This window comes from Gouania willdenowi, chromosome 9 (assembly GCF_900634775.1).
Source record: "Gouania willdenowi chromosome 9, fGouWil2.1, whole genome shotgun sequence".
NCBI lineage: Eukaryota > Metazoa > Chordata > Actinopteri > Blenniiformes > Gobiesocidae > Gouania > Gouania willdenowi.
Window position 1 is genome coordinate 20,904,754 of NC_041052.1, and position 25,513 is coordinate 20,930,266.

Genomic DNA, 25,513 nt, shown 5'->3' on the forward strand with positions numbered 1-25,513 from the left:
AAGTTGAGCCAAGAGTTAGAGAATCTTTGTGGTTTGTCTTCTTGTAAACATCCTTTCCATATTTCTGAACCTCTTATCAAATTATATTTAACCCACGTTTTGATAGAAAAAAAAAAAGAAAAAAAAAGAAAATAAGTTATGGCGGCCCAATCAGTTTTTTAAATCCTTGTTACCTCCTTGTGCCAGTCATTGGAAACCAAGCAGCTCTACACCCTGACATTAGAGATGTCGCCATACAACTTTTCACTTCCGATACGATACCGATATTGCATCCTTGCATATTGGCCGATACCAATATCGATCCAATGCGATATAAGCACGAATCATACATACTTTTATTACTTATTTTGTAGTGTGGAATGTTAGAAAAGGCAAGATTATTTAAAAAAACAGACCAATTTATTATAAACATATGAATGACATATAATTAACCTTTTAGAATTAGAATATTCTATGATTGAATAAAATAAATAAAAAAAATATATATAATATATTATATCAGAGGTTTTAGATGCAGTCCGATAAAATCCAATGTTTATTTTCTGGCTGATATCGGACCTTGAATGTGAATGAATCACCAAAGATTGTTTAACATCTTCATCCTTAGCTGGAAAGAAAACATTTTGGATTAGAGAGCATAGAAATCTTTTACTCAGAGGGCAGTTGAGGTCTACATCTGTCTGACATAACTTTTACTGCATGTTTCATATCTTATGTGAGATGAAACACTAATGTATTGGATGAAAGCAAGAATCAGCCAAGGGGAAAATCTAACAAATGGGTTGGATCTTCTTGTTTTTTTTTTTTTTTTTGTTTTTTTTCTCAGATAAAGCAGTGTGGGTACACATCTTATTGTCAACATGTGTGAGCACACATGCTCAGATGAGTGCATGTGTGAAGGGCACCTTGTGGAAGCTGGAGGAAGGAATGTGTGTTCTGAATGCCTGATGAGCTATCCTCTAATCCTTACAACCACCCATCTATCTCCACCCACCTCCCTCCCCCAGCCCATCTCCCCTCTAAATGGCTTCATTTCATGACGCTCTGGAAATCTGCAGCCTTCGCTGCTTCTGTTACTGCGGCTTCCCTGGAGCTATGCTGCAATGCTAACCCTCCTCTTCCTCTCACACTCTCTCTCTCTCGGCACAATCCAAACATACAAAAAGCAATTCAATTAGCAGTGATGATTTCCAGTATCTGTCATGCTTACTCATTTATCATGTTCACACCCTATGCTGATGACACGTTGTCAGAAATGAGCAATGAGATGTCACATGACCTCAGACCTGTGGCAAATGATTCAAACACAACTGCTAACAAGAGAGGTGGTTTTGGTTATGTTAATGCATTATCATGGTCTCACGCTTGTTGCATCAACAAGATGTCATTTCAGGATAACAAGCAGCACAATGAGACATGATGGTATTAATTGGGATCATCATTATCAAAAAGATAAGTGCAGTGTAAAATTTCACTTCCTCCTTAGGGAGTATTTTTGTTTGTTTTGTGTGGTCACTGGGTAGATTACCATTGTTAGAATGCTTTTGCTTTCAACGCACATCTAACTTCATGTACATACCTTTAATTTAAATGTTCTCCTGCACTACTTATCAATGCTCAACTGCACTATTTTCCTTTTATTATTATTATATTTTATTATTATCTTTCTTTTCTATTATTTTCCTTCTTTTTATCTTATTTTTTAATTTTTATTTTTTTTTATTTTTTTTTTTATACTATTATTATTATTATTATTATTATTATTATTATTATTATTATTATTATCTTGTTATTTTATCGAGTTTGCACATTCTAGTCTAACTACTGTTTATATTTATACTTATGTTTATACTTATTATCATCTTTTCTAGTTGATTGTTTATTATTGAATGTTTTCACTATTGGAGAGAGCACAGTTGACCGAGTCAAATTCCTCGTGTGTACAACATACACTTGGCGAATAAAGATGATTCTGATTCTGATTCTGATTCTGATAACCAATTAGTGATTATTGTGTGGAACAACATTTTTTGTCCACAGTTGATATATAATGATTAATATATAAGTTGCACTTGGTTACAGTCAAAAGATTTGCAAATATACATGCAAATATTCACGAAGAAGTGGAAACTTTGCTTTTATATTTGGGAATCACAGTTGTATTTGTGGATTTTTTATCCTTTGGATACGATGAAGCAGTGGTACCTAACCAGGGTTACTTGAACATGTTGTAGAGTGTACTTGGAAACATTTATTAATTATTTTTTTACATATTTAGTAATCCCAGAAGATGGATGAATGAATGGATATTGAGTAACTTCATATCCTATTTCCAACACTGTATGTGTCCACAAGACTTATTTTTTTTCTCCCCACTAACAATGAACGACATAAATTGTGAAATTAATAATCTTGCCTTATTTTTCTACAAAACCTTTTCTAATATGTTGAAAGTTATCAAACTACAAAATATTTAATATTTATATATAGTTGCATCTCTAAAGGCAGGTTGATGTGTATAAGCTACTTTTGCTCTAGCTGTAGAAGAGAGTTCAGGGGGAAATATGAAAAACAACATGTAAATAAAACAAGTAACTGAGTGATGGGGGTATTTTTCATTTTTGCACAATTTATGGTTCGGTGTGCGTCCTCTCTGCCCCTCAGACAGCCTGCAGATGGACTGCTTTTCTGTTTTCCTCCTTGCAAAATCTGGTAAGTACACACATAAAGCCTGTCAGTGTCACCTAACCCAAGGTTAAAATAAATCATTTCAAACTTAGACCAATGTTGAATTTGAGTGGTAAATGGTGTAACATATCCACAGTTATGTCAACAGAACAGATGCATGCACATTTTCCCTACATGGCCAAATTATAGTTCTAAACAATTTTAGGACAAAATCATAAACAATACTTAGTTTGCTTCCCTTGTCCTGTTCTTCCAACGCTAATCTTTTAATGGACCTCCACCAGCAGGCTGCCCCCTCATCCTTTGTAAGATTCTGCCCTTTATCAATGTCCTCCTTCACTTCCTCAATTACATCTCCAAGGTGACCCTGAGGATATTCTCAACCTGATATCACAGAGTGTAGTGCACCTACGGAGTGGAGCAAAATGATCCTCTTCGACTATACAAGTTTGCTATGGGCAAACCTCAACAACCCCACAGAGAGTCATCACTAAGCCTGCGTAAACACCTGGCTTTCCCCCCTCGTCCATTTTTATCATCTTGTTCAAGCAAAGGGGCTCTTGAGTGCTGTCAGAAAACAAGTTTAGGACACTAGTAGAGACATGTGTCAACACATGACATAAAATCACTCATCTGTTGTATTATCCAGATGTCTTGTGACAAGAACGTGGCAAACAGGAAGCAACTGTAAACGTATAGGAAGCGTGGATAAAAGAGGGAAGAAGAAGAAGAAGATGAAGAAGATGAAGAAGACGAAGACGAAGACGAAGACGAAGACGAAGACGAAGAAGAAGAAGAAGAAGAAGAAGAAGAAGAAGAAGAAGAAGAAGAAGAAGAAGAAGAAGAAGAAGAAGAAGATCTATCATCTATTGTTGATGAGTTGAAGCTGAAAGAGTACAATTAGAGGAAAATCAAACTTGCACAATGGGGCGTTTTGGTACTTTTGAAGGATTCCTGCGTCTTTGCAGGCACTAAGCTACAGTAAACGCTCTGAGGATCTGAAAACTGCTCTTCATACTCCAACGAGCCAAGCTGATTGCAAAACATTCATCTTCATGTAATAGACCCTGCTGATGCTGGTACGTATTACAAGACACAAATAGACACCACACGCTCAGAGGAAGACATGCAATCCTACAACACACACATCATGTGTGCAGGGCGTTTAGAGCACCATCTGCAGCTTCGCCACTAACTCATGATGGAGCGCCGCTGCTTTGGACCGTGTGATCACCAACATTAATTATTTTAATGTGTGTGTATTTCTCTTTAAGTATCAATACAGCAACAGCTTTTAGAGCAACCACAACAGTGGAAATAGAAAAACAAAGCATCCACCTTGAGAATTTTTCCTGGGAAAATATACTTATTTCCTTAATGTTTCCTTTCTTCATTCCTTCACATGCTCCATCTATCTCACTCTTTCCACTCTTCCCTCATCTACCTCCCACTCGCCCAAAGCTCCTCTTGTCTGGAAGGCGTGGGAATATTGTGAGCTGGTGGATCTTCCTGCATATTTAATCTAAATAAACATATACGTACTGGCCCATAATTAATAATTTAGACCCTGCTATGAGGTATTGTATAGCCAGCCTCACTAAAAGACAAGTAGAAAAAGTGTCAAAAAGCTTCTAAGAAATTACACCAAGAACTGATTTCAATATTTTTAAAAGCTGAATAACTCTTTGCAATTCCATCTAAAGGCATACGATCTCAGGAGTGTGATAAAGATTTACATCTTTTAACTGGAGAATAAATTATAGTGTATAAGTGAAGGACAGTTAGACCATAGAACTAAATGGATAGAAATAGATGGTACATCTTTTCACTTTTATCACACATGTATTGCATGCTCTTGATACTTCACTTCTACTGCCCATTAAAAGAGCTTTCACGTGTGTTATTGATGACTTTTACTGTCTTTATCACATGTAGAAGCCAAAGCCATTGTTTCCCTAACAGCTAATGAATGGATACATAGAAGTGTTTTTACTTCATTCTTAAAGTGATTTCTTGTGTTTTTTTTTCACAGACAAGGACAGTGATTTGGTCGAAGCCATTTTTGTTCTAGTTTGTTCTCGGCATTCACCGTCATATCACCTCTCACTCTGCGAGACATTCAATTTTGGCCAGATTTGGATCTTTCCGTGTAAGCTACGGAATAAACATCCGCCAGTGATTTGCCGTAACTTTCAGTCTGTGTAAACATCATAAATGAGTTGGGAAGTCACTCTGGCAGGGTTTAGGAAGACAAGAAATCATGGTAAGATAGCAGTAAAAACACTCCTATGTATCTGTCTATGTGACCGGCAAAACTTTTCTAATAATGTCAATAAACCTTGTGTAATTTATCTCTTTTTTGAGCAAATGATCCTTGATTTATTGATCTATGAGGCCTGCACTGTCTTCATCTTGTCTCCAGCAGCTTTAAACCAAAGAAGACACAGATGTTTTACATAAACATACACATAGATGTGTGTACATAGAGTTGCATGTTTCTGCCCTCTTTACGTAAAGCACAAATGGGAAAATTATAAACAGAGCAAAGACAGTACACACCTACTCTTTGGAATTATATGCACAGGAACAAAGAGGCACCATCTCATTGTCCAACACACTAACCGCTTTCAGACCAATGCACTACTACAGGATATGCATACTTGCTTCCAGCCAGATAGTTGACACAGCCAATGTGGCGTATTGATCCGTCCGAAACCCCTTATATGTTTTAGTTTTTTTTAAATTAATACTATTATTTCAGACAATTTCCCAGTCACCTCTAAGTTTTTTCCAAGACCGTTGCAGCGCGCACACACACAAACACTGTAACACACACATACACACACACCTGCAGCTCAGGAAACCATGCTGCAACTTTCAGTCCATCAAAACATCATAAATATGTTGTAATAACTTTGGCAGTGCGCATCTCACCATGCACGTTCACACCAATTGGCCCTACCTCCAAAATACAGACTTCTAACTTGTGACTAAATTTTGTATTAAATTGTTAAATGTGAATCAATACCATTATTTCTTTATTTATTCATAACCTTTAGACAATGAGGTCTCATTTATGAGGGAAACATGTTATGGACAACACATTCATATCAAAGATTTTTCATCATAAACTCATTAGCATATAGTTTTAGTCTAGTTTTAGACAGCCAAAAAACAAGACAACTGGTGTGCAGTCATTAATGTTAGGTGAAGCATTATAATGAAATACTGGTGGCCTAATGTTCATAACACAATCCATGCAGCTATGAGACTTAAACTTAGTAAAATACGCTCAGTCAGGACCTGCCTACTATAATAATACAAAGGTAAAGGGGAATACAGTCGTATCTTTAATAGAGATCTGTCCATTCACATGTGAATGAAATGAAGAAATAAAAAAAACTTTCGGTCGAGACAGCTTCTGAGTGCAAGCTGGAGGGCAGAGCTTAAGTCAGGCGTACAAGAGTGTTGAGATCGGCTCAGCAAGAGACACAGGAAAGTGTCAGAAAACGACTCTCTCTCATCTCCAGAAACAGGTAACTTTGGCTTATTGGGGCTCACTCTGCTTAACACTTATGACTGCAATATGTGTGACCTCACTGACCTGTCGATATCAAAACCTAACCTGACTTTGTATGCAAGATAGAGAAGAAAGAGATTGGAGAGCTTTGAATGTGTATGGTGCTTTGGAGATTACATGCCACCAAATACTAAGCTTTTCATCAATAGACTAAGAACATAGAATACAAACAATTTGATTTTATCAGCTAAGGTAAGGCTTTCTTTCATCTGCCCTCTTTCATTCTAATCATACACAAACATAAACTGCTTACAAAACTACTTTCAATCAATCAGAGACTTAGGGTTTTGATAGTATGTATTTGGCTGAAATTTCTTCATGACAAACTTTGGAGTTTAGAAACTCAGTTCTAATAAACTATCAAAATACACTTGATTAGCCTGTTAAAGAAAGAAAAAAAAAAAAAAGAATAATAAATATTTTAGGTTTTCAACATAAGGATTCAGGCTTTGTTGTTTTCCCAAAGTACTGTACTCACGTGATTCGTAAATGTAATAATCAGAAAGCCTGTGGAGCTACACTGAGGCCTGCAATACACTTCCTAGTTGCAAAGTAAACATGAACAACACTGGGCTGCTCACAACGTTCAGGACATTGTTTAAACCAGTAAATAAGCTAAAAACAGCAAAGAGCTTTCAAGGTTATATGGCCTGGATTAATCAATAATATATATAGAATACTACTAATAAAAAAGAGATGTGCATGGACAAATGTTTCTCTCAAAGAAGCACACAATCAGATACTGTAATATACAAATATGTTGAGCATGTGATCATTTCTGTTAAAAGAGCATTTGAGATGCTTAAATGTAATCACACTTGATTTTAGGACACAAAATAGACACTTTGCCTGTGTTTGTCAGGAAAAATTGCAGTTTTTTCACGTGAAAGGTGGCAAACCAACTTTAATGTCATCTTTTACCCAATACATGTAAACACCTCAGAATTAGGAGCACATTAGAACATTGTCTGGATGTGGTGAGGAGTCCTTGTGCTTCCTGTTTTGATATTTGCACTTTGCTTTTTAAAACCAGTTACTAAATCTCTCAACCTCATTTATTACTGTCAAATTTGCCTAATTGACCATGGTTAAACATTACAGGAGATGAAATCACATCCATTGGGCCTCTTTGGGTAAGCTTTTTTCAAGACAGATTTTATACTGCTATTAATATTTATGTTTTTTTTTTATTATTCTTTAAAAGCTAAATCCTGAAAAACCTTTCAAACACTGGTGTAAAAGGTTGAGATGTTGCACTGATCATACTTTCACAGTGACAGGGAGAATCAACAGAATCACTTTGGTATTGGATGAGCTCGATGTCCTTAAAAAAGGTGACTCCTCACACAATCATGTATGCATGCTAGCAGCTTTTACCAGCATTATTAAGTGGCTGCTTTAAAGTGACTGACGGCTCTGATGGGACAGAGACTCCTCCCTGAGAGAGGGATGTGGGTGACCGCTAAGCTGACAAGACTTCTTTATTTAAACAGTGCCATAAGGGCTAAAGGCTCCTAAGGTGGAGGCCATTTGGCTCCTGATGTAATCTGAATGCATTTACATCCACTTAACATTACATATCATACATAAAATATGAAGCAATGATTAATTCAGTAAAAAATGTCATGGTGAGAACGCTTCATTTGATGAATATTTTTATTCTCGTACCTTACTTTTTTTTTGGGTGTATATTTAAATCTGAGACATCATAACCCAAGTGGACAGCGTATCTGTTATTATAATGCATCTTGTATAACACTCGTGTACAAATATGCAGTAAACCTTTGAAGTGACTCACCAGTTCCTTCTTCTTCATGCACTCCATAAGAATGATGAACAGATGTTGGGCCTGTGTACGGCTGTAGGTGAAAGTCTTCTGGATGGTCACCAGCAACTGGTCTCTTAGAGACTCATTAATTATGCTGCAAAGGCAATGAGGTTGAAAAGAAAGAGAGTCAGGGAGCGTGGGGGCGAACAAAAAACAAAAGCAGAAAAATGTGATTTGTTGTTCAGTAAATAAGGTTTTCACTGATCTGAGCATCAACTTCATGTCTAACTAAACAAATGTAGGTGTAAAACAATGCAATGAGTTGATTTCATGAAAACGGTAATAAATGTGTCTCAGGTAGCATACGGATGTGTAACCTGGCAAGAGCCAGATTGATTCAGTTTTGCCCCGCTGTCCAGTAATCCCCACCGGTTGTGTTTTGAGTGCGCCACGATGCACTCCGGTTGACGATATTTATATAATTGCATGAGAACGTAGTTAAAGTTATGTGTTATAAACCCAACAATAACCAGATAAACAGGTCAGTGTTCCTAACGAAGGAGTACAAGATTTGGGCCAGTTTTGGCTTAATTATGGCAAGTTAGCATCGACTAATGTAGATATGAGTCAAAAGTAGCCCATACATAAGGTACCATTACTTTGGTCTATCCTTGGCAGACATCTGGTATTGTGATGGCTTGGTTGTGGCCAGGTTTTTGCAAACAGAAGCGGAGCAACCAAGTGCCATCATTCTATGTGGTTTGTGGGCCGCATAAACTGTTATGGACCAGAATAATTTTGCTCTTTGGGGTTATTATAAATTGTAAATAACCTTCCCAATTGTTCTACATTGTAGTAATTGTTACAGTTATTACACAACTCCCAAAGAACATAGTTCTGGTAATATAATGTAAGTAAGAGTTCTGTATTCTTGGTGTTTGCAAAAAGAAAAGCACCCATTAGTGTTGTTTGATACATGGGTTGCAACAATCTCTGGAGGAAAACAATTCAATCGATTTACTACACTAGTAAGAATGATGTGGGTTTGTAACCTTTGTCCTTGGATTACAGAATAATATGGATGCATGAGTGGTGCATACCCTCCCTCTTCAGAGTATTTGTGTCCAAAGGCCAAGATGTCCGATGCTCTGCCACTGCCATCACACACCACCACTGGGACCGGAGGAGTGTCCCTGAGGTACTCCAGCACTATGGAGATCACATTAGGACCTCCTTCGACGATCAGAGCCACCACCGGTACACCCTGGCCAATACCTGTAACATTAGAGTGGGAGAAACCAGTGGGGCCATGATGGGTTAGGTGAAGTGAGAGGGAAAGAAAACAAAAACAATAAAGGAAAGGGCAGATGTGGAAAGGAAATAGTTCATAAATAGACAACAATGTGATGGTCGTACTCCTGGCTTTAAAAGCAGTGTGATTACCATCTAAAAATATGGAAGTAGTTTTGATTTTACACCAAAATTAGACATAATTATCATAACAGCTTTGTTATTTGCATTGTTAGCTTGATAACAGTCATTAATTACATTGCACATTGTTTTATTTATTTATTTTGAGCAATTTAATACAAACATAAAAGCTTTCATAGTATGTGTACATACATGTTTTTCTTTTGTAGCCTGCATTGCTAATATATATAAAATAAATGGATGAAGTAGCACTTATTATCTCCCATCCCTATTTTTCATTCAGCTTTCAAAACATGTTCCTGACATTTTAAACATTACATACATCAATTAATATTATATACATGCACAAGGCTGACAGACATGCATACTACCACAAAATCTTTGATGACAATAAACCATGATAGATCTTTTCCTCAGCTCTAGTCTATACTTTGAGAAAAAATAGATTGCTTTATTGAAATATATGAAAACGCTTGCATTACCTAATTAATGTCAAGTTGAACTGTATCCATATAAAGAAGATTTGAAGTGGTCCAATTAAAATATAGCGGATTAATAGATGCATTTTTGAGGAATGTCCTTATTTGCTGGTTTCCTTTATTGATTATATAGCCACACTAGCCGTAACCTTAATCTTGCAAAAAGACAAATTCTTCCACCTTCTCCTTGCCCTTCACTCTCTTCATCTTTTCATCACTGTTCAATTAATCCAAATGTTCAGAGTACCCTTGCTTTTAGTCTACCTTGTCCTTATAATAATATCTCAATTCTCCAAAGCAGCATTGTGTTGGTTGTGGTTGTGAAGTGTCGGACTGTTTTGACTGGATTTCAAAGCTACTGTCTGAGCTTCCCCTCCTCATGCTGCTCTGCATAATTCATGCAGCAGAAGGCTCGGCCTGTCTCTCCAACATGAGGATGAGGAGCACACAGAATTGCATGCTTACATCCTATATGCACCAACACAGAGAAGAGCGTGCACGTATACAGAAGCGCACGGTTTGCCTCGCGCAGTCTTGTGTAGCAATGCAACAGGGACAGTTACATAAGCTAAGTATTCTCAGGGCTTTGCCAGCTTTGAAGAGGTAAAAAAAAAAAAAGAAAATGGCACAGTACCACAACACGAGCACATGGTCAGACTGAGAGAACATCACACTTGCATTTCTTGTGTTGTCACCTGCACACATTGTGTGTGTGTGTGTATTTCACGTACTGAATGAGCACATTTGTCGACCTAAATGTTTATGACCGAAGAGATTTGGAGACATTGTTACAGTATCTAATGTTTAATATTGTTTGAGTAAAATCCACTGACAGATGAGAAGGGAAAGCACAGCTGTGTAGTGTCTAATTGGAAGCTGGGAACTCCGCCTGTCTGCACATAAAAGCCCACAGATAGACAGACATCCATTTGATCTCCTAACTGACAAACACGCACGCACACGCACACGGACACGCACACACACACACACAAAACAAACCACAAAATAAATTGTAATCATATATTTGTCAAGGACTTAAATCACCCTTAACAGTAGATATATTTAACTGATGACAAGCATACTTAAGTTGTAACGTTGAATTGCCCAATAACTACTGTACATCCCCTCAGTGTAATGCAACACTTCTCAGCTGTACGGCATCATTTTTAGGCTCCTTTGAAAAAAGTGCTATTCTATTAAATATGTGCTGGATTATTGATAGGGAACTGCAGTTGCTCAGTAAGATCCTACTCGCTTTAACCTAATCAAGGTTTCAGGATTGAGTTTTGGATTTTGATTAGCATTTTAAAGTGCCTATAATGTGATTGGTCAGAGTCAACCCATGGCAGAGGCAGTACAGGCAAATGCTAAGAGCTCCTTTCATCCAGGGATAAAACAGTGTATTCTTCTTATTATATTCTTTTACTACAATTAGTTGGTACTATTTGTTAATGTAAAAAAAAACAAAAAACAAAGCAACATTAATTGAACTACGTTACATTGCAAAGTCTATAAAATAATGGTGGACTTTGCCTGCTGTTTGGGGGACTGGGCAAGTATTTTGACATGACTACAAAATGAGGTGCTCATGTTTTGGAAATTTCTTTTAAATCCGTTTGTCTCTAATATTTTAAGTGTTACATTTTTAGATAAATAGTTTTGAATTGGTTCTTGTGTTGTAAAAACTAAATAAATGGTAAAAGAAGAACCCTGGTTGTTGTGTGAGGATATCTAAATTGGAAGTAGAATATATTTTGATGCAAAGGCACAACCATCTTGCCTGGGGCACCAAATTGCTTATAGCCACCATTGTTTTCTTTCACTTACGTACAGTAGTAAAATTACAGTATGACTTTCTTATAAAAGCTCCCACAGCCCCAAACAGAGTTAACAGCTATTTTAAAAAGGTAGTCTGAAAGAACACAAGAAGCTAACTCAGATATGTGTGTGTTTTTATTTTTTATTTTAAGGGATGACCATTTTTTCAGGTCTTAAAGGAGAAGTGTGTTGTTGAGCCACACATAATGGACTTGAAGTGCCCTAGTTGAAAAATAGAGCATTGATTTAGCCTGTCGCGTGTGTGTGTGCCATTGTGTGAAAGAGAATATCTACCATTGGGTTGATTCAAGAGTTAAATGTGTATAAAGGTGACAGAACAAAGTCTAGCAGGTAAAAGCACAATTAAAAGCCAATAGATCTCATAACTTTGAAGCAGCATGACTCAATACGCTACAATACTAAAGAGCAAGATATGTGTGATGTTAAAGCGCCCCATGCCAGGCTTTGAAAAACAACAATCTTTGAACAAACCAATTGATTTTAGAACACATTTTAAAAAAAAAAGCTTTTCGGTGAAGAACATTTCGGCATTGAATGAACCTAAAAAAACAAAAAAGCTTCTACCTCATTTTGACGGTGCTAGGCATTTAGCAAAGCAAGAAAAATAAAAAAAAAACTTGACAGAGCCATCATAATATGGCCACAATTTTGGGCAAATTTTTCAATAATCAAAATCCTGCCACAAACTAAAGAAAATAGTAAACAACTAGTAAAGTTAACTGGAATTCATGGAGGTTTCCTTGAAGCCATTTCCCCATTCAACCATCTTCAAAAAGAACTACAACCAAGTCCAGTTGTCGAATATAATAATATGGACCGGAATAATTAGTGAAATAATAAATATAAGCCGGCTAAATGATGCTCTTTAGAAAAAGAAAAAAAGAAAAGATAACATACCACTGATTCCTTTATAGGCTTTAACTGGAATCAGAATCTTAAACAGGCATTTTAAAAATGTATAATGCTTGGGATTACTGTTAAACATATTAAACCTGAATGGTATGATTGAAATTCCACTGGTTAGCAATTAACCAGTGTAAAAGGTTGCAATGCATGGACCCACTAGTTTGTAGTGAAATGTTTGCAAAGCTCTGCTAATGAATACAACAGGCTTGTGAAATGATTTTGAGTTAAAAGCCCTAAAAACATACAGTGACATGACCTCTCCAAATTACCATAATAATTTAATGCTACAACTTTAAAGTTCAACTTCTACATGTGCAGCTGTGCTAATATCAAATTAAACCTTATCCAACACTACTTATATTAAACCAGGGTTAGAGCAGTGGTTTTAAATGTGAGGGTGTTCTAAGGGTAGGGCAACCAATTTAGTTTATTTAATTATATTACTAAAACCAAGATAAAGCTTTTATTAAGTCAGTGATACTCAACCTGTCCTAATCTTAATTATTATTCCCCCAGGAAACCTTAAAATAGGGAAACTTTTAAACCCCTTTTTACTATTTTGCAACTTCCTTTGTCTCATTTTTGCCACTTTTCCCCAAAAATCTACACTTTTGTTTTTTCCAGATTTTAGCTTCCTTTTGCCAATATATATCTATTTGCCTCATTTTGTCCATTTTTGCTAATTCTTTTTTACACTTTCATCCATTTTTTGATAATTCTTTAACTATTTTTTGCCACTTTTCTTGCAAATATGCTTGCTTTTGCTCATTAGATAACACTTGTTTACTTTTTTCACTACATTTTGCCTCTTTGTTCCACATTTTTGCTCTTTTTCACTATTTTTTGCCACGTTTTGTTCATTTAAGCTACCTTTTGCCATTACATACCTTTTTTGCCTTTTTTGGTGCCACACTTGACTGTTTTTGGCCCATTTTAGACACTTTTCACTCTTTTCATGCCACATATTTGCCATTTTTGGATCTTTTTTTTTGCCACCTGTTACACATTTTTTTTTATTTATTTTTTTTACTTTTCTTACACTTTACTGATCACTGTTAACTCTTTGTTTACCTTCTCGGAATGGCAGCTTCATCAAATTGCTGGCTGTGATTGGCTTGATCACCATTCAATAGATCTAACTGGACCAATATGTTGTCAACAATCAATCCCTCTATAAAAAGTGATGCAGATACATTTTAGCTTTTTATGAAAGTGAGTTGAGTTCATAATATTACTTTCGATGTCTCACTATGGGATGCACGCTCTGCTGCAGACCTCAGAAACAATTATCTCATTACGCCAATCCTGATTGGTTGGTGAAATGTGTCCGTTCGCCACAGGTTGTCGCACCTACTATAAGGCGTGGAGGAGGACGGCACCACGTCATTCAAACACCTCTTCTCACTCAGAGCACATCTCGCGTGCTTCTGTCGCCGGGCGCTACTAGTTAGCCAAATGTGAGATGTCGGTCGTCATGGACATGTGTCTCCGCGTCCAGTGCTGTGCAATCCATTCCACGGGGAGAGCTATGAGCACTATGGAGCTTCAAGGACTAGTGCGGTGGCTCGACCTCGCTTACCTCTCTGACGGAGAAAAGAGCAACATTTTAGACATGCTCGTAGTCCCAGAGGGGATTTTTGGCTCTGCGCTGGCGTCCATGCAACAGGGCTGTGAAGCCAAAAAGCCCTATCCTGGATTTACGTGCTCTGAACAGATATCTCAAGAAATACAGTTTCAGGATGCTTACGCATGCCTCCCTTCTGCGCTTGGTACCTCAGAACGATTGGTTCACGTCAGTCGACCTGAAAGATGCATATTTCTTCATCCTGATATATCCTCCCCACAGAAAGCATCTCATATTCGCTTTTCGGAGGATATGTTACGAGTACTGTGTGCTCCCTTTTGACCTCTCTCTGAGCCCAAGGGTCTTTGTGTGGAGCACGAAAGCGTCGGTAGCCCCGCTGAGAAGGCGTAGCATCCGCCTGGCCACGTATCTGGACGTTTGGCTGCTTTTGGCACAATCAGAGGCAGAGGCCGGAATGCAGACGCGTTCTGTTACGTCACCTGTCTAACCTGGGCTTTGTGATGAATACAAAAGGAGTATGTTGTCCCCAGCACAAGAAATAGTTTTCCTGGGGCTTCTTCTGCGCTCGGTGCCTTTCATGGCACGCCTCGTGCTTTTTTTAACCGGGAAAATATGTTTCAGATTATATCTTTGGTTACTTGGGCTGATGGCATCTGTTCTCCTTGTAATCCAGCTCGCTCACCTCCACATGAGAGAATTCCAGCGGTGGGTGGCCTCATGCGGGCTAAATCTCATGCGTCATGGCGCACAGAGAGGGCTGGGCAATGGCGAGCCCCGGCTTTCCTGATGCACGGTGTGCTTTTGGGCACAGTCACGTCCAGGATGGTGGTCACAACGGATGCCAGCCTGGCGGGCTGTTCTGTGAAACTGTCTCATTACAATCAGGGAAAAAAGGCCAAAAAAAACCCATAAAATAAACACAATTTAAAATGTTAAAAGCCATTGAACCCCTTTTATTACAAAGTAATCTCCAAATGGTCGAACATGCTCCGGAGATTATAAACTAGTTTGATGCTGAAATCTGCAAAACGAGGCAATCTTTTGAAGAAGTATGGGAACATTTTACTGCTCCCAAATGGTCTCATCAAGCATATGCAGAAAAAAGAAACAACAAACTTCCACTCTAAGGGTTCACCAGGCAACCACGAGAGGAAACCTTAGTTTCTTTCTTTGGTTCTATCTGACTGTAAGAACGTATACTTCTGCATGTGCCAGTGAAAGTATGTCATGTCTTAGACTGATACAAAGTACTTTTAATTATATGCATAATAACAGCATCGAGCATAACATCCCTCATATAAAAAAAAAAAAAAAAAACTTTACACAACCCTTATGAGACATTTAAAAATGTATTGTGCATCAGGATAAAGAATTAGAGCAAACTAGCTTCAAAAGAACACAGTAAATACACCGTAAATACCGTAGTCCCCTATGCCACACTGCCTGGTGTTCATCCCCTTTGCAGGGTTTACCACCGGCCACTAAGGGCCACTGTAGGCCTCTGCTTCGTTGGTGTCTGAGTTAGTCAGGAGGCATCCATGTTTTCTGCTGCTTCCCTCCTGCTAAGACGTGTTTGTGAGCTGTTCCACTTATTTCATGTGAGTTTGCTCATTTATATTTGTTCTCTATGTTCTTGTACATGCTTTAGCTTTATATACGAGTTATAAGCTCCTGCTTAGCTGCACTTTTGTATTTGCAGGTCTCATTCATCTCTGTCATTAAAGAAAACCATTTGACATAGAGGAGTGTGTTTCTTCACCCTTGTTTCAATATTTCATTTTGAATTTAAAATGGAAGTTCACAGTTGATCCTATTTTCTGCTGACATACTAGTGGTGGGTGGTTAGCATGGTAGAGAAGGGTTGTGTGAAAGATGTGATTCAGGGGAGGGACTGTGGTGATTCATCACAGGTGTAGCGCATTGTGATTAATCACATCTGCTTTATATCTTGCAGGGGAGCTGCTGGAGGACAGTGCTGACAGCCTGCAGGTGAAAATACACGGCGCGTGTAAGTGTGTGAAAGGTGGCAATAAAAAACCTTCAAACTCACCTTCTCAGTGTGCCGATGTCTCCAAAGAACCCTTCCGTACACAGAGACGTGTTGCAATATGTAAATGCACAAAGCTATACTAAATTTTAAATGGTATAGTGAGCACTCCTTCAACCTGCTTCACATTTAACTGGTTTCTATTTCACAATGCATTTTAACCAAATATTTTGATTATGTTTTGACTACAGTCTTATAATTAAAATGTAATTTAATCCATTAAATCTGTAAAGGAAATACTTTAACTTAATAATATTTAATCAGCCTTGGTCATAGATGCCGGTAACTTAGTTATTTAGTAACATATCACTCTCGTATGAACGCTCTTTTCAGTAACGGGTAATCACATTACTATTTCCTAACCAGTAATCAGATTAATGTTACTTATCCAAATCAATGTGAGTTACTTTTTATGCATTTTCCTCTTGTATGCGACAAGTCTCGTCTTCAGCATGAGGAGAACTTTGATACTCAGACAAAATATGAAAGATCCAGGTAGATACAGACCAAATATGTCAGGTCAAAAAGACTATTTGTAAAATAAAATGACCATACATATTTATATTAATTGAAGTCAAGACAGACTGTCTTTAATTTAATTTGAATAAAAATGTGTTTTTTTCCATGTAATTGTTCGTCACGAGATACATTGTTGACGTTACTCTTAAAAATGCACTTCTAATGAATGAAGTATTGGCAAAACTGTCATTTTATGTTGAGGCGGTGCATGGGGGCTGTTGTCTGCAGCTTTTTAATGTAACTAATAAAGTAACCTGTAATCTAACGGTTACTTTTAGAATCTGTACATTAACTTAATTACTTTTTAAAGGAGTAATCAGCAATCGGTCATCAGATTCCATTTTTAAGGTAACTGTGGCAACTTTGGTCCCGTTATATCATAACTTCACACACATTGGTTACTTCTGATTGGCTCATTTAACATCATAACTCACCCATTCTACACTAACTGGCCTTTACCTTAAAATGTGGCACTGATTAGAGTAAAAAAGTTCTGATTATTTATTGTCTTGAAGATTATTTCTTTTTTGGTTGTCCTAGGACACATTACGATCACATTCAACCAATCAATCAATCATCATCAGAATTAAAGCCCATTTTAGCTATTACCGATGAATCTACATCATTCAATAGCCCTGCAGATTAATTGATTGAGCTCTAATGTGTAACTGATGTATTCACTTTTTTGCTGAGTAGAATTTCTGTGACTCTGTGCTGTGCTTTCTGCATTATAAGCACTTCTCCAAGCGCCAAAAACAAACTTTCAGCGTTCCGGTACGCTCACCAGTTCGTCTGTTTTAATCCTTCAAATAGCTGCTCCGCCGCTTATCAGAGCACATCAGCCTTCACAGTGCCGATGTAGGTACCAAATATGTCATGGCATTCAAATTAGTCCAGGATCCGGCGCGCATGCGCATACCAAGCACCCAAAATAGTCCGTGGTCCGGCGCGCATGCGCAAAATTAATCTCCATCCGGTCGGCCTATTTTATGGCAGTTTGTGTACTATTTAAAAGGTTGAAACTCTGCTTTTTAAAAAAAATAATTAGAAGTTTATGCTTTGAGTGAATTCCAATTTATTTTGATGTTTATCTTATTTTCTGTTTGGTTTTTGATTGCCAATGTTATGTATTGTGTTTTAATCCATTTTTTTTATTTTATTTTTTTTTTTATTAACAATTAAAAACACCACAAATCAGTCTCAGATTTAAATGTATACTATTAAAATATTTAATACACTTTGCATGGTCGGTTTTCATTCAAATATCACTCCCAGCAGCTCTGTCGTAAAGATTGCGACTGAAGGAAGTGACGTAGGGTTAGAGTGAGGGTCACTTCCTTAAGACAGTCAAAAACTGAACAAAAATGTATTATAAAAAACAAAGGAAATGTAACTGTGTTCTCATTTGGATTTATTTAAATTCTATATACATAAAAAGCCTGCTCAATTTGGTCATAAATAAGGATTTGAGCCAAGTTAGTCCCTTTCCTTTTGGGTCTTGGGGATCATGCTGCACAGGGAGAGGAAGGGCCTCTATCAGGTGGAGGTTGTGCTCATTGACCTTAACAGCGAAGGCTCTGTTTGACGCCATCCAACTGCACTGTAACTCATTTACAAAATACTGAAGAGCTTTTATTGTATACGTGGTGTGCTAACTGCTGTAGATGTAAAGTTCAACAAACATTGTTGTTGCATCCTAATGGGGAAAAAATGAGTTTGCAGCAGGGACTCGAACGAGCGATCTTTGTATCAAGAGGTGAGTTTGTTTAGGGTTGAGCTATACATGCACGTGGAAATTGACCTTTTTTTTTTGACTTTGACTCGTGCAAAAGAGAGTACCTGCACCTTTTTTGAGCCACTGGCAGTAATGATTGTAAAATTACAACACTGGGAGAAGTGCATGAGTTCATTGATCACTTCCAGAGTATCAATCTCAGACTCCCAGTCAGTTTTAGAACTGAGGAAATCTCTTGAATAAGAAGTGAGATGTTGTGAAGCAAAACTTCACTGTCTATAACTATGACCTGGATGACTGAGAACCTTCACAGACAAACAGCTTTATTAGTAGCTCACAGTTACAAACCCCAATAAAACCCACACACAAAGTCATTAATGTATGTTTGCTGAACTATGACAGGTGTACTTAACTTTAATGGGTTTCATTGACGCGCATTCATCCTCGTTTTCCTCTGTTTCAGCAATCTCTCACTCTGTGTTGTTTTCTCCCTGTTGTGCTTTTCCTGTTTGTGTCCCCTGTGTCTTGTTCCTGTCATAAGTGATCATTATTTTTGTGTCTCTTTCGACTGGCAGTCATAGATTGAGTTCTCAACTGTTCTTGTTCTGATTCTGTGTTTTGCCATCTGGTCCATAAGCTTGTTTGGGTCACCTTGTAATCATTGCATAGATTGTGTTGGGTCAGATGTTGGCCATTCTTGTAGATGCCCTTTTAAAGCCAGGATGTGTGTTAGAGTACAAATCTAGTGCTTAACAAATAATGCTTTCTGTAGGTATAATCTCTAGATAAGTATTCAAAGGAAAACAGAAATATTAGTGCTAAAGCGTTTTTACTTCTAAAGGTTAGTAGATGGACTTTTATAAAATGATGTCAAATTACCTTTGCTGACTGGGGGAATAGCATATTGATGCTTTAAATTGGATATGGAGTTTATGTGTGTCTCCTGTAAGAGTGCAAGTATGTTTTGCATGCTTTTCTGTTTCAGGTGTCTTGAAGCTGGAGCTGACAGTTCCTGATCTGTGGTTCACATCTCAACTAGTCTGGGACACTCTTATGTTCTATCTCTCTATCCTGTTCTGTTCTCTTCATTCTGTCCACTAACCCCAACCAGTCCTCTGAACCTGGTTCTGCTGGATATTTGTTCCAGTTAAAGGGAAGTGTTTTCTCCCCACTGGAGCTGACACTTTTCCTTAAGAATGTTTTATTTTGATAGCGCTACGTGATGACTATAGTAATTGGTACTGTATAAATAAAGTTGAATTGAATTGAATAAGCAGGAAGGAAGGGATGCAGGAATTGATGGCTGTGCTTCTGACTCTGCGTTCATACAGCTCAGCCTACATCACAAGGTGGACAATACTTCTAATGGAGCTGAGGCTCTCAGCGTTGCCACAGAAGACATGAATGAATGAATGTCTAATGTAGGTCAGTCATCAAGTAAGTGAAAGGATTGCATAGATGCCTAAATATTCTCTCTCCTGTCAGCTGTCAGAGCTCTCAGAATGATCCTCCTTTTCTTGGGTAGCTTGTTTTCCAAGATAACTGATTTGTCAGGAGGTAGAATTTTCATACTTGTTCATATCCTGCCAGAACAAAACCTACTCCCAGCCAGGTTAGTCGTTCAGCCTAAGTTACCACAGTGATTTAGTTCTGTAACAAGTTAACCAGCGTTGTAGTACAGTATACGGAATAAATCCTGGAAGATCAATAAGTACTTCATAGTGCAGGTCCGAGGAGACGTCTTCCCAAAACCCAATAAAAGTAACAATAACACCAAAATAGTAGCATTTTCTCTAGGGAATCACTGCTGTTGTGTAGTGTTGTACTATAGTGGCCCTCTGAGATACAAATTTAGGCACTTATAGATTAAAAGCTTAACTAAAGTTGTGGTTTAAAGACCCAAATATTTGCTCCCACTAGAATAGAATATCATGTTGGGACTCCCATTGTCTGCTTACTGCATGACATATAGTCCTCTTTATCTCATGTTTAGTTTTTTTTCCCCCTAACAACTACTTGTGCATGTATTGATTTTACCCAAATTTTAAAAAAAAATGTTTCCAAATACTGTAGCTAGATTTATGTTTACCATTTTCTCTGCCAGCTCAACCCCTGAAATTTAAGAAAGCGATTAGTGCAGCACCACGACTACATAGGGCATCCATCCGCACAAAGCAGAGGGTTTATAGAGATCTAACATTCAGTCCTTAATTAAACTTAACTAAAAATGTTCAAACACTTCAATGTTTGAACATGTATAGTTAAATGGCATAATAACTTGCCTAACTACATAATGCTCGCCTGCTTTCTTTGATCAGTCACGTTAATTAAAAGCTGTATCGGATTGTCCTACAGATGCCTGCTATCGTGTTTGACATGAAAACACCCAGAAGATATAAAATTTATGATCTAAAACAATAAAGGGTTTGTTCAGACATCCACTGAAATTGAATAAAAAAACCAAACACCCCACTTGACTTTCCATGCACCACATCTTAGCTGTATTTCCTTTGCCTGTACTCGTAGAGGTCGCGATGTCACGGCTAATCTGCAATGCAAGGCCTTATGGCTTCTGGATTCAATTACCGAAGCTACCTCTCTTACGTATGCTGTGATTAATAAAACTACACCGATGGGAGGGTCAGTGAAGGTTACACAGTCACAGTCCTGCTTCTGTACGTACTCTTGCACATGCATTTATTTTAATATCTCAAGTTATTCTGCTGAAAAAAGACGAAGAGGGCAAGCACAAGGTGAATTGTTCATTTAAATATAGTGAATGACTCAAGTCATGAGTCCTGATATGAGTGAATTTGAGAATAATGTGTAAAAAAAAACAACAAAAGTGACATTAAAACTGAAGCAGGGTTTCATGTTCTTCATTCCATGCCTAATATTTAAGAAAAACCTCATGTTATATGTGACTGCGTGTTCATTCCTTAGAGAACAGCTCTTCAGGACAATGCCTTTCCACACTGAGTATCAACAGCTTTTCACTTTCTTTGCACCCTGTCGCAGACCCTTCTTTCAGCGCTTTTTTACACTTTTCTGCTTCTCTTTAACTGTGTCCATTCTAAGACAGCCGTGGGAGTGTGATTAAAAAGTGATCACAGTGAAAAGCTTCAAAAGCCAGTTGCTTCATTGATTTTTCTTCATCTAAGACTCACACCAAGTTTGCAAGTTTCTCAAAATGATAAGCAACTGATCGAAAATCCCAGCTGGGATCATTTAATAACCAAGTAGATAAAAGCCTTGAGTACATTTATATTTATTCTTGCAACAAACTTTAATGATCACGGTGTAAAAGCAATGCTTTATTCGCTACACTTCAGGTTGGCAAACCTATGAAAATACAGCAAAAAACCTTAGCATAGCACCACGCTGACTACTGACTTTTAGCAAATGAGCTTGTCTCACATGCCTCCTGCCTTGATACCTTTTTGTTTGTTTGTTTGTTTACACCCAAAGTTAAAGCTGTCTCTTTGCTATTACTGTCCACCGTCCTGTTGACAAGGACACAAAACTGTTTAAGGCAAGACCATCCACTGCATCCAATTTGAAACTGGGACAGGAGTAATGGAGCAAATAGGAAAACACCATTTTACTAAAATTAGCTTAAAAAGAATAAGAAAACATCACCAGCTGATGGGGATAAACGGGTGCTTTCTACACTTTCAAATCACAAGATTGTCTGAATTATAGAAGCAAAGTGTAGCATGATCGTTGCCTAAATCTTTTATAGCAGACTATGATATATTATTGTAGATTGTGTGGCAAACTTAGTGGTTTCAACAATGCTAAAAGTCACATGAATGTAACTGATGAGAGGAAAAGCACTTGTCTGGGCACAACAGGATTAGCGGCATCAGAAAATCACCACAGAGTATAGTGTATCTATCTATCTAGCTCACTTCTTTCATCCAGCATTTGTATGCACAATAGGATTTTGTGCATAGAGTCAGAGAAACAAGGTGCTGGAAGCGTGTGGGCCAAAGTGCATATGTTAGGCCATTCAAAGTGATCTTTGTTTATACCCCACTTTACTTTCTTTTTTCCTTCATTGCTGGGTGCCACCTCAGGCAGCATTTGAATCTCTCAGGAATCCTGCAGCGAGTAAAATTGATGTGGGTCCCGTTTGACCGTGGACTGGTAATCAAATCATGAAGTGGTGCTTTTCTACAAGCCCTTCGGCCAATAGATGAGGACTTAAAACACACCCTGACTCACACAATAAGGTACTGTGTTATTACTAAGGCACATAACTGAAGGAGGAGACACGCTTCACGAAATTTCTTATATTTGTAGTTATAAAATACTAAAACATATATTTTAAATCCATTAAAACACAGTACTTCTTTTTGGAATGACTTGCCGCATCTTCAATCATTTTCCTCAAGCACACTCTTATTTTGAAAAGGGTAACCTACGGTCACACAACATTGACCATTAAAAACAAAGTTTTTAATGAAAAAATACCAATATTTTTTTTTTAGCTTTTTTTTTTAATCCATTTTTTTTTACAGTTATGAAGAAAAAAGGCCTTGAATTTCAATCTTAAATTTTGAGTCTTAAAATGAAATTGAAGTAAGCAAAATTTCTTTAGATTTTTAATGTCCTTTTTTGAAAGAAAAATCCAATGATCAAAACATACATGGACTGTGGTGCCTTCTTGTATGTTTATCTAAGTATGTTTCTATAAACTTTACCACAAATGTCAAGTACTAAAATGATTTTTACAACAACATCAGAGGACCAATGACGTTAGTGTTTTGTTCTCCTGTGAATCATGTGTGTTTAAAGTTTACTGATATTGGTCTAGTTTGTGGTTGCAGGACACACGTAACTCCTTCATACACATAAGCTTTTCACCTTAAGCTGAAAGCATTATTTCACCAATGCTATAGAGGCCTAACAAACCTCATTTAAGCTACTCACCTTGAAGTATTTTGGAGGTCAATAAGATGCTGAGGTGACAGCTGGGCGTCCCTTTGCCTTCCCAGCCCCTTTTGTATGAGTCCAGGCATAGGATGACAAAGGGAAGTCCAAAGGTCACATGTAATATTCTTTTAAGGTAAAGTTTAAAGTTATTTTTTATTTGATGTATTCATGCTATGATAAAATATTGGAAAAGCTGCACTGTAAACAATCACCAGGGATCTTCCCATTAATCTTTATTGTTCATTCAGATGTTGACAAGTTTCTATTGAACCTCCTGATAGATAACATTTGAAAATGTTTACAGATTTTACACGCTTCTCGTGACAAATCCATTCTATATTTGAAATGAGCTCTAGCACTGAAGTGTGTAAGTTATTTTGTTAATACAATACCTTCATGTTGATAGCAAAACACCCCGACTCAGGTTTGAGGGAGGCTCATTCTATGCAATGGTCCGACAAGCTATTGAGAAATATGTTCACAGTCTATTGAAAAAATGGTGTTTTCTTTTGTCTTTGTATTTCGAAAAAAATATATAATGGAGTCTAATTAAATCAACATTGTCTTTGTTAGTTAATCCTCTCAGTTTCTGACTGAGGTATAATGTGATAGTTGAAAGTGACACATTTAACAACAGCTCAACATGCTACACACAGGCTAGACAAACACACAGACTGAGCATCTCAGGGCAGCAAAACAGGCATTTAAGCACTCTCTGTGAGTATATCTAGAATACTTTAAAATGTTTTAAAAATCTAAAAGCCATGAGGGAGTAAATATTGTAAATAAAGTCACGGTAGCTTAAAAGGAAGTCTTGTTTTAGCTAAATCCTTTTCATGCATGTAGTACATACTTTTTGTTTAACATAAAATTACCCATCAATGCTTATGCATTAGCACAGTAAGTTTGCTAAATCATTATTATTTTTTTGTGCAACTGCACCTACATTTCCTCCTGAGTCAAAAACACTTTATTATTTTTGGCTATCGTGTTTTCATCTACCACAGTTAAAAAGCATGTTTTGTTTCTTGCGGGAAAATATCAGGAAAAAGCCAAAAAAGATTTTGACAAAAATAAATCTGATTTACCAAAAACAAATCATCTTTGATTACTTTGAAGTTGAAAGTGAGTTTAAAGGGAAAGGGGTCATTGAAACTGTCAGGAAGCGTTAACACAAAAACAATAGATCCCAGGTTCAAAGGCTTATCAGGATACAATGCTAGCCAGCGAAAAGTGACAGCATGACAGTAAGAGTGAAGTGCAAGTCAGGTAATGATATTTTTAGTCTGGTTACAGTCATAAAATAGACTGAACCCAATTAACCTGCAGTGATGTAAGAGATAAAAACAAAATCAGCCTTTTAATAAACGTTTATCTCTCACTGCATCATTTGAAAACATTTTCGCAAATTTAGGAGGAAGTAGGTCAACTTAACAACAGAGATAACAGACAGAGGCAGTTAATACACTCACGTGTGTTGATCTTCTGCAGGGATATGTGCTTTTCTAGGTGACGACGCAGTTTGACCTCTGCGCCATACTTTCCCGTGGTACCGTTGTCTGCCAGTATGAAGTGTGAGTGGAGGCTGTTGAGGACCGTCAGCTTGCTCATGGGGTTGGACATTGTCTGGTATGGACGCACCACCTAGCAAGACCACAATAAGTAGTGATATAAATGAACACTTCCTGGATGTGATGCTAAGCCTGCCAAGAAACGATGATAATCTGCCTTTTATTTTGAATCTTTGTTTCAGCTTTACTTATAGCTAAAATATGAAGTCCACTTTCATATAACAAAGTTTGGTTTGAATGAAATACAGTCATTGTAAAGTTTGCACACATCCTTCCACCTGCCCACATTTCTCACACTATTGAATGCAATGATAAAACACATTTGGTGTTTTCACAATCTTAATTAGCTGATCTGTGTAAATGTACCATCTTGTGTATATCGTGCTTTTTATTGGTCATTTTAAAGGTCCCATGTCATGCTATTTTT

General features: G+C 37.4%; 1 protein-coding gene across 13 annotated transcripts in view; it reads right to left on the reverse strand.

The window, feature by feature from the left end:
- The window catches only part of trpm3 (transient receptor potential cation channel, subfamily M, member 3), a 221,555-nt gene that overhangs the window by 54,660 nt on the left and 141,382 nt on the right, over positions 1-25,513 (reverse strand). For all 13 annotated transcript variants that reach the window (XM_028458380.1, XM_028458383.1, XM_028458377.1 and 10 more), the window contains exons 6-8: positions 24,988-25,159; positions 9,137-9,311; positions 8,067-8,190 (exon numbers count right to left, since the gene is read on the reverse strand). In XM_028458380.1, coding sequence (XP_028314181.1) covers positions 8,067-8,190; positions 9,137-9,311; positions 24,988-25,159 — 471 coding nt within the window. The remainder of the gene's footprint in view (positions 1-8,066; positions 8,191-9,136; positions 9,312-24,987; positions 25,160-25,513) is intronic.